Source organism: Nicotiana attenuata, unplaced genomic scaffold, assembly GCF_001879085.1.
Source record: "Nicotiana attenuata strain UT unplaced genomic scaffold, NIATTr2, whole genome shotgun sequence".
Taxonomy (NCBI): Eukaryota; Viridiplantae; Streptophyta; class Magnoliopsida; order Solanales; family Solanaceae; genus Nicotiana; species Nicotiana attenuata.
The window spans coordinates 148,141-158,713 of record NW_017671102.1 but is presented as its reverse complement, the minus strand read 5'-3'; the positions used below and the strand labels follow the sequence as shown (position 1 = coordinate 158,713).

Sequence of the window (10,573 nt, the reverse complement as noted above, 5' to 3'; positions counted from 1 at the left end):
ATCAATCACATTGGGACTAATACCTATTGTTGGAATAAGAGACCGGTTGCACTGTTCGTCCACCTGCTGTATTATGCAAGTCCTTGCATTTGTTGTAGTCGTGTCTCGAGCGGGCTTGTTGATGATGTTGGTTAATGTGTCAGTTAGCCACGCTTCAATGAGATTTTTTACAGTTGGGGGTGTCTCTTCCTCCACAGATGTGGAAGCTCCTTTACCAAGAGATTTGATGATGATGCAGTGAGGAGGCGACGACCTATCTCGCCTTGGGGAGGCGATGGGCGTTGCGTCTTCGTCTGCCATTTTACAGCTTTCGTTGATGACGTTCACGAGGTTAGTTGGGAGGTCACTTATTATTCTCGTCCTTTCTTCTCAGTTACCTGCCATGTTGGGATTTGTGCACACAGAGAAAGGAGATCTTGCTTTTTGCCCCTTTTTTTACGCTAGTGACCCGTGTTGGTTGTAGAGCTAGAAGAAACTAAAAGCTTAACTAAGGAATCCCCACAGACGGCGCCAAATTGTTTGACCAGAAAATATAACTCTTGGCTCAAATAATAAATTTATGTGATAATGGGTTAAACCTAGTTACTAATCTAGATGTGGCTTCCGAAAGCGTGATTAGCGTCAAATAGATCTAGTAGGAAAGTGATAACAGTATGCAATAACTATTCCAAAAAGTGTGAGCAATAGTATATCATTCAATAATAATGAATAATAATAAATGGCATTTATGTGATTAAGAGGAATAATTTAATCAGCAAGAGGTGGAACAAAGGAACCTTCCACCTAACAATGATTGAATAATAGATCCTCAAACAGTTGAGAATTCCTTGGATCTGGCAAGAATCTTAATGAAAAGTAAAGTCTTGTATTGAGTGAAGTAAAAACCTTTTTCAAAGTGTTGTTCTTACGGAATAAATTTCACGTGCCACTCTTGTCTCTCTTTTTTCTATTTATATGGGATTTTTTCCCATAAAATCCTAATAGTACAAATGTAAGGAATATTAACTAGAATATTCCCTTCCAGATTCCATTTCGAAAACTAGCCGTTACAGCTCTATCGCCGATATTCGACCACGGCCCTCATGGGTAATCTCCTCGACTTAATTCCCGACCATGATCCTCATTGATGACTTGACCGTGGCTCTCCTCGCCTTTGATCCTCATCGGTGTTTTGACAGCGGCTCTCTTAGACTCCTCGACCACGGCTAATGTGACTTCTTGGATCATCTTAAATGATGATTTGAGTATCCTTCTCTTAGTGTTATTTTGACTTGAATATCCTAAAAGTAGATTTTGACCCATACACTATATGTCTATGTTGTTGTTGAGTTATTTTATTTGGTTCATATCTCTAGTTTACTTGGCAATAAACCTCATGACATGATCTTAAAAGAAGATGAGATGAGTTTGCGAAATCCATTTCAGCCTTCAGTTTTAGGTGAGACACTCGGCGTCTAACTTATTTTAAATACTTACTCGCACCGTGTGCTTGTACTTAACTAATACTTAATATTAAGACCCAATAAATCCAAATAAAAATACATATCACTTAAAGCTTTGTGTAAAAATCCGATGCAAATACATTTGTCAAAAGACATTTTATACATTAAAGATACATTAGCATCCGGCATTCTCCATACTTCTAGTCACTAAAACGTTGTAGCTGTTATTAATCGCATCAAGAATAATACATCGATATTTACCTTCTATTAATCTATTGATTTAGTTTATATTTATTACTCTTGTTTAGTTCTGCGAAGATGATTGGAGATAGAGAGAAAATTCATTGATTATTCCCTTTGTTATAATATTCAATGTTTACCTTTGGTTGTATTTACTATTGAAATATATAATTTCGAAACATTTCTGTCCGTCTAATTTCGAAGTTAGCGATCTTGGATACATGCACACAGCATTTTTCATATCTTTTCTTTACCAAATTAGGGAACAATATTTATCCTTCACTTTCACTTTTCACCCCAACTAAATTTCTTTATCCTTTACCAAAAAGAAATATATATTTATCCTTCACTTTCGCTTTTCACCCCGATCACACATAGAAGTTCAGCATTTAAAGGTGTGACATTCGCAGCTTCAACACTGATGCTGGTGGGAGGTAACAAATACGTGATAGACTAGGGGAGTTATGTCATTCGTGCAAGCTGACCTGGACACCACCGTCAATATATATATATATATATATATATATATATATATATATATATATATATATATATATATATATATATATATAATATATATATATATAAAAGCCAGACACAAAAATTGTACTGCAATGGAACAATTATAGTCTAGAAAACTTTCCCTCTTTCAAAACATAAAACAATTATAGTCTAGAAAACTTTCCCTCTTTCAGAACATAAAAGAATTATAGTCTAGAAAACCTTTCCCTTTTTCAAAATATAAGACAGTGGAGCAACCACTGACAATCACTGGCTGTCGATTACACTGTCATTTAGCAAATGGATCCCATCCTAGAGAAAGTAGAAACTACTTAAAATAGTCTACATTCTCTCGCTAAGCAATTTAGCGATTTCTAACATGTTTCGAGGGACTAAAGTCGCTGCAAAGGGTTGATGGTATAACCACAAGCTCCACGCGACCCGTCCACTCCTTTCCTGGCTTCAAAGTTATGGGTTTTTCTATTGCTGCCCCATCAACACAAAGCATCTTCCTGTACTCTGCGTCGCCAAGATCCACCATTGCTCTGGATTTCTTTTCCCAGGGATTCCATAGCACTGAACAAGACAAGATGCAACAGGTACAGAAGGTTTAGTCATAGGAAGGGACGGAGAAACTTAGCACTGTGCAAATAGGGTAAAACCAAATCTTTTTCGTATATATATAAATTGTTGAATCCTCTTGACAAAGGAAACTCCAAGTGCAGAGGCAAAGGTGGCTGAAAATTGGTTTAGGTTGAAAGTTCAAGTCACAAGTGCTGGCATTCTAGCAATTTTTCGAATCCTCTTGTTAGAATGATGTTGAACTGAAGCAACTTACCAATATCTGGTAACCCTTCCTTTCTTATCAGATATGTTCGCTTCCTTTCATGATCAAGAACAGCAATGCAATTTGGGGAACTATGGTAGACGCGGTCAATCTGAAAGAAATAACAAAGAATTTTAAAGCCCAAACTCCTTATAGTTGAACAAGGGGATTAACACATCCAATTTACTAAAGTAGAACTAAAAGCTCCAGATCTGAAAGATATGGCAAGCAGCTAAGTGCTTTAAGTTAAGCAACTTCCAAATACAATTCAGAGAAAACCACATCTATTACTCCTTCAGTCCCAATTTGTGTGATGCTATTGACTGAGCACGAGTTTAAGAAAGAAAGAAAGACTTTTGAAACTTGTGGACTAAAACAAGCCAAAGAAATTTATGCGGCTATAAAATATCTCATTAAGTGTAAAACGGGAAGTTTAAAGTTAAAATGACTAAATATATAAATATGTCATTCTTTTTGGACTGATTAAAAAGGAAAGAATGTCACATAAATTGAGACAGAGGGAATATTATGTTAAATGTCATTGCTCCAGTAAAATGAAAAATCAAGGGGTGCCACTAACACAATATGTAGAGAGACCGTAAAGATAATGCTAAGACAATTTAACTTTGAAGTGGAAATTCAGGAAAAACAAAAAGGGTACTTCCTGCAATTCCAGATCAATTGGACTTGGCTATGGTCATCGAAAGAAAAGGAAAATAACTTATTCTCTCTGTCCAAAATTCAGAAAAAAATTTCTTATTGAAATTCAGAACATATCAATCGTAAGATGCTTCCCTATTTGTCTCCGCCTTCCGTGTAGCTAAGTTGCTCAGACACGGGTGCGGGTGTTCAATACGGGTGCGGATCTAGAGGTTGGATCCTTCGAGATGTAAATTCTAAGATATGGCGATACGGATCCTAGTACGGATACGGGTGCGGGGATCCGGCTAAAGATAATTTTAAAAAATAAAAAATGTAAAAAATTTCTAAATTATGAGAAATTTTGTGGAATACTTACGTATAGCTTGTAAAGTGTGGATTTCTTTTTTATTCTCAAGTTGTAGATAAGTAAAGTATTGATTTCCTAGATAAGGTATGCTATTTCCTTCAAAGTTACTCTAGTTTTGGTTCTGATTTCAGGAATCAAATTGTATTTTGTCTCGAATTTTTCCGTCCGTCTTGGTCAAAGTACCCAAAATTATTTGACCAGATCTGATACGGATCCCATACCCACACTCATACTAGTGTCGTGTCGACACGGGTGTGGCACCTAAACTGCCGTGTAGCTCAGTGTTAAATACCAAGGGACATATCAAATATCTAAGTTGAGTCATTATTCAAAATGCGGTTCACAATACCACCTAAAGTTTAAGATTTCAACTAATCGAACATCTAAAATTACAAACTTTTGAGATAAATAGATTTACCTCAGCCTCAAATGTTATGGCATCTCCTTGTTCCGTAAAGAGTTCTTTCTTGCACAAATTGTCACGATAGTCCAGTGTTTCTAAACCTTCTAGCCGCACTTCACTGTGGATAAGATTCATGTTAAGTTCTAAAAGAAAATAGGCAAAATACATAGTTTACCCATCGACGTTGTACTCAAATCCCTCTTACACACCTGTTCATCACGGGGATAATATTACACACTCAAACCTTTCAAAAGTGTGTCAACAAAACACCACTATAGCTATGTGGCACCCGCGTGTTCTTCACATCAAACAGACGCGCAAATGCTAAAAATTTCATTTAAGTTTTATAAAGAATCCACGTGTCTAATTTTTAAATTTTTTTCCTTTTTACACCAATTAACAAATAAAAAAAGAAAGAAAAAATAACCCCTCCCGCTCTTGTCTTCTTCCCCGCCCCAAACCCCCAACCCCCCACCCCGTGTGTCTTCTTCCCAATTCAAACCTCCCCCATCTGCATTATATTCTCTAGATGCCCTCCCCCCCCCCCCCCCCAAGGTTTCATCCCTCCCCCTATTTCGCTTCTTTCGCGATTCAACCTTCTCCCCTTCTACTTGTTCTTTTGGTTGCTCAAGATCCGAAATTTCTCTGAAAGATTCGTGGTGGCAGTTGTGTCAGTGAGAAGGGCAGAATTGCAGAAGAAGTTATGTTTTCAATTTTTTGTTTTGGAATTTTGTTGACAAAGTGGCCTTAGTGGTTCTTTCAATTGTGCCAAATAAAGGTCTGAAAAATTTTCCTTTTCGTTATTTTCTTTTGGCTCATCATTATTGAGTTTTGTGAAAAGGAAAAGATAATGCCATAAAAGAAAGGATGGTCGAAAATGGAGTTTCAAGTAAAATTCCGGCCGGTGAAGTTCTTTGGGTATGTTGTTTGTGTGTATCTATTTTGGTGTTGGAACTAGTGTTTTTGTGCTAACTATGGTAGAGTTTTTTTTTACAAAGAAGAAGGGGTTGCAACGGTGGAGAAGGTGGTGCAGTGATGGGGAAGGTGGTGCACTGAATGCTGGATTTTTTTATTTGAGCGGGTCAGATCTTTAAAAGGGTTGGGCGATTAAAACGATCCTTCTAATTTAGAGACGCGCGTGTTATACACAGTAAGACTATTACTTGGACCGGTCAAAAGTGGTGTGTAATTGACACACTTTTGAAAGTTTTGAGTGTGTAATATTGTTCCCGTGGTGAACAAGTGTGTAAGAGGGATTTGGGTACAAGATCGATGGGTAAACTATGTATTTTGTCAAGAAAATAAATTCATCAATCTCTTAAGAGATGCTCAAACATTTAAATGAACAATGATATACAATGAAACTGCTTCCTCTTCTTTCTTCTCTTAAGTTTGAATAGCTTTCAAGCTTTTCCAGGAAAACTTAAATTTTAATAAAATTGCTGATAGACATGATGAAGTAAGTAAAATTCATGAATATGAAAACGACGAGAAAGCACATACCTTATGTCAGAAACAGAGAAATATGTTTGGTACGCAAATGAGAAGCTGAACGGTTTGCCGCTGATATTTCTTATACGAGATATCAAGGACAAGCTTCCATCTGATGCAAGAGAAACCCGAAGCCGAAACTCAAAGCTGAAACATTAGAAGAAAGATATTTACGGACAACTTTGAAAGCTACAGCTGTGAACAGTAACCATGGAACTGAAAGACTCAATTTTGTAGCCCGTTAAAATTCCACTTTCATTTCTAGCAGCAAAATTCGACTCGCATAACTTTTTTTGAAAGCATTTTGACATCTTGTTTCATATTAGCTGCATAATATCATGGCAAAATTTGCTAGACCAAATTAAGTGTTCTTAATTGGGTGACTACAAAGTGAAGATCATACGCATGAGGCCAGAACTTCAGATCATCTTCTGATGGTTTGAGCAGCAAGTCAACAAAAGATTTTCCTTGGGTATCAAAAGAGTTTAGAGATGGAGCGTCGTCTTCAATGGTCCAATTTTTGTTTCTCGCAGATCCATGTTGCTCAACTCCATACTGCAGCATAAGTAGGATAATCACGTGATCTGTTATTCGGCAGAAATTTATCAAAGATATGAGCCTCTAAAGGTACCTGGGGAAAGAAAACAGAGATTCCTCCTCGTACAGCTTTCGAAGATTTGACGATGCCCTAAATTGTAAAGGCAATTGTTTGTAAATACGCATACTCAATATTATTATGCTTTGCAGAGGACTCGAACCTACACGCTTTTTAGCACGAGATTCTCCTTTTTGAATAAGGGAGGAAAGAGAAAGAAAGTAACAACATTAATAATAGGGAAAATGGGGGGATCAGATAAATCAAGTAATGATGGGTTTTCCAACAAGCCGTATGAACTAAAGGAATCCCGAGGAAGTGTTTATATAGTCTTCTTCTGTCCAGAGAAATGATTCATCAAGATAATGGGGAAACTACAACCAATTTAGTCATGTTCATGTTACAATTCACCACTGTTAATCTTATTTTCAGAGTATAAGATTATTGAAACAGCTTTCCACACTTATTCTATAACACAAACTGGTTTTACTACCCTGTGTACATAATAAAGCACCAAGGTGAAACATTCTACGCCCACTATAATGACATATATTGATTTACAGTCATTCTTTCATGCTTACAAATATCTCTACTGCTGACAAGATAAATTAGAAGAATCACCTTACTAATCTTATCTTCAAATGCCAACTGTATTGGACTCTCTTTGACTTAAACAAAGATTTAAGCGCAAAACATTTGCATAGAGATGAACTTGGTAGAGAAGTGTTTCAGGTATTTAATTTGTATACTATTAAATTTGAACTAATGTAAAACAGTACTTAATAATTTATAGTATTAGTTAAATTGTTGGTAAAGAGAAGGATTTACCATTTTGAAAAAGATAACATTCTGGGACCGACTGAAATAGAAAGTACATTGATGAAAATCGGACAGAGGAGCATATGACTAGCCCAACCAACACTACTATTCTCATCTTTCAGCAATCTCAATAGCTATCATTAATTATTTCCTTATAAAAGAGGGCTCTCTCCATTCTCTACCTGTTCGAATGACCACCTCATAAACAAGGAATTCACCTCGACATCTGGAATTTCAACAGCAATCTGAACTAGTGACTACACTGCCAGTTCACTTTTCTAATCTACAAGAAAATAAACACTGAACTTCACTTTAATTAGCATTTCTTATCAGCACAGAGATGATCTACTTGCGTAAGCATCTAAAAGAGTAAAAACTTTCGCCAATTCTTTTGCTACGATATTAGAAACCTTTAATCTAAATTCCTGTATTTAATTCACATGACATCGACCTTACAACGAAAAATTTGGATCGCCAGGCAAGACACTCGTATCATTCATCAAATTAGCCAATGTAAGAATTTTACTAATACTGAAATGGAAACCTCCACCTTACTGCTGGTGAATAGGAGCTCTTCACCTCGATCATTCCGCCAAGAAGTAACTTGTCCTCCGAGCAAGCTAACCTGAATTTTGACAAAAAGGGTCAATAGCCGTATTAGGGAAATTGTCTTTCATTTCCAAACCGAGTCAAATAACAACATCAATGACAGTTCTCTTTAATTGATTGCAGATCTAACAGACGATTTAGAATCATAAAATCATTACATATAATTAAACTAACAGATTGGTTTAGAGATTCTAACCCGTACAGAGGCACCCTTAGGGTTACGAAGCGTGACCTGATTCATACCACTCGGATCTTTCGTTACTTCGACCGAAGCCCTATGATCCCAGACAGGTGCATAGTGCCCCATTTCCCAAAAGCACTCAATGCCTTATTACAGCCTTGAAAACCCTTATTTATGCTATCTGAACCCGGAAACTGACAATGCCAATAAATTGGAGGATTCGTTTCGACTAACTTAACACAATCCTCTCTGGAAAAAATTTGTAATCTAGTGAACCTCAAATGTAATCCAAAATTCTTATAATGTACCTTCCCACTATACAACTCAGATACAATTTACATTTACTCAAATCAAACTTCCACTTTGTAACAAACAACATCAGCAACAGAAGTAAAACATACAAAATATGACATTTGGCAATTGTTCAAAAGTATTCTAATCCCAGCCTAAATTCATGGCAAGGCAATGTGACATTTACCTAAGAAAAAGACAACTAAAAATATTGAAAGTTAATGGACAATAAAACAAACAAATATAGGAGGGAAACTTTAACTGCACTACAAACAAACTTCTATGAATTCCTAATATATAAATTAATCTCAAAATTTCAAGATTTTCAAGTCCCAATTCAAATCTTGAGTTTCAAAATTGAAAACAAGCAGTTTCCTCCTTATTACTTCATAATACCACAAATTTAGAGAAACCCCATTTGAGAAAACTGAGAATGTAGTGTAAATATACCAATAATTCCATAAAATTTTCAGAATAAGCATTTAACTTTAAGATAAACCCAGTTCAAGAAACCAAGAAAAAATGATAAATATTAAAAAAAAAAAAAAAAGAAGGAAAATGTGAATTTTATTATTTAGTGCACAGTGGAACTGGAGTGTGATGCAAACAAACTGGAAACAAGAAGTTAAATTTTACATTAATTAAGAGTAATATAGATTTAATTAAAAACTGAACAAGAACTGAATATTAAATAAAACCTGGGTTTGCAGGCAAAAATATTCACTAACAATAAATGTGAAAAAATAAAATCTTTTTATATATACAGTATGTTGGGGAGAGGAAGGAGGAGGACGTGGTGATAGAGGAAGTACAAAGAAGATGTACAAAACGGTCAAGTTTTGGGAAAAAAGAGGCATATTTGGGGATTGCGACACTTCTTCGGTTTTTTAATTTCTCAGACTGCTTTAAGTGAGAGAAGTGGCAGGTGTGTGTGTGTTTTTCTTTCTTATCGTGCCTAATTTCTCGAAATTTGGTAGCATAATTAGGGATTGTTTTTCTTTGATGAACCAATTCTATGTAACCGGGATACTAATAAAGTGGCTCATTCTCTTGTTCGGATAGCTTTATCGTATGCAACTCGTGTTACTTACTCCTCATTTAGAGAACAAGGATGTTTCCCTCAAGCAACTTTGTTTTGGCTTGATTACTTGATGAATATGTGTTCCCTTCAACAACAACAAAAAAAAATCAACAAACCTCATAAGTGGAGTTTCCAATAAACTTCACCTTATCTCTATCTGGTGAAGGTAAAGATGTCGTTCCAATAAACTATCGGCTCAAGAAAAGGTGAAAAAGGAAGAGAAAGGAAGAAGAATAAGAAGAAAAGGAAAAGAAGAGAAAAAAAAAAAAGAGAAGAAGAAAAAGAAGAAGTAGCACCACACATTAACAACAGGAAAACAAGACAACTGAAGCGAACGAAATAATATGAAGTAATAGTGCTACTAATACTACTGGTAAGGAAAGAGAAAACTCTCGACTACCTACTAACCATTTACTTTAATTCTCGACCTCCACACCCTTCTATTAAGGGTCATGTCCTCAATAAGCTAAAGCAGCGCCATGTCATCCCTAATTACATCTCCCCCAACACTTCTCTGGCTTACCTTTACCTCTTCTCAAACTCGCCATGGCCAACCTCTCATACGTCCTAATAGGAGCATCTGTGTTTCTCCTCTTCACGTACCCAAACAATCACGACCCAGAATCCCAACTTCGGGGTCGTGATGGTGCCTAACATCCACTTGCTAGGCAAGCCGACGTGAGATAGTCAAATAGCCAAATTTAATAGTTTAAACAAATGATGATAGATAACGAGAGGTAGGAATTCGATCTACTAGAACACCAGCATAAGTCATGCAATAATATCTACTCCCAAAGATCCGCAGTCACGAGTACACGAGCAACTAGAAGTTCTACAAACAGAGTCTGAAATAAATACAACTATTTCGAAGGAAATGAACAGTAAAAGAGGAAAGAGGAAGGGGACTCCAAGGTCTGCGGACGCTAGCAGATCTACCTCATGTCTCCGTATGCAATGATCCGAGCTGAAGCACCTCACGCACCGCTGGGACCAATACCCAAATCTGCACAAGAAGTGCAGAAGTATAGTATGAGTACAATCGACCCAATGCAGTCCATAAGTGTCGAGCCTAACCTCGACGAGGT

General features: G+C 36.5%; 1 protein-coding gene across 1 annotated transcript; it reads right to left on the bottom strand.

The window, feature by feature from the left end:
• Positions 1 to 2,308: 2,308 nt before the first annotated feature.
• On the bottom strand, positions 2,309 to 9,656 carry LOC109205945 (putative glucose-6-phosphate 1-epimerase). The gene is made up of 8 exons (XM_019368713.1): positions 8,132 to 9,656; positions 7,877 to 7,951; positions 6,544 to 6,600; positions 6,316 to 6,467; positions 5,925 to 6,059; positions 4,437 to 4,539; positions 3,022 to 3,121; positions 2,309 to 2,759 (listed from the first exon to the last, which is right to left on the bottom strand). Exons 1-8 carry the CDS (start codon positions 8,240 to 8,242, stop codon positions 2,548 to 2,550), a joined length of 945 nt encoding a protein of 314 aa, XP_019224258.1. The 5' UTR covers positions 8,243 to 9,656; the 3' UTR covers positions 2,309 to 2,547.
• Positions 9,657 to 10,573: the final 917 nt, after the last annotated feature.

Excerpts from the sequence above, each read along its gene's own strand:
- LOC109205945 (XM_019368713.1), bottom strand. The coding sequence starts at position 8,242 with ATGGGGCACTATGCACCTGTCTGGGATCATAGGGCTTCGGTCGAAGTA. Across the intron at positions 6,060-6,315 it reads CTGAAGTTCTGGCCTCATGC|CTTTGAGTTTCGGCTTCGGG; the intron begins GTATGATCTTCA and ends CTAATGTTTCAG. Across the intron at positions 3,122-4,436 it reads CCATAACATTTGAGGCTGAG|ATTGACCGCGTCTACCATAG; the intron begins GTAAATCTATTT and ends TATTTCTTTCAG.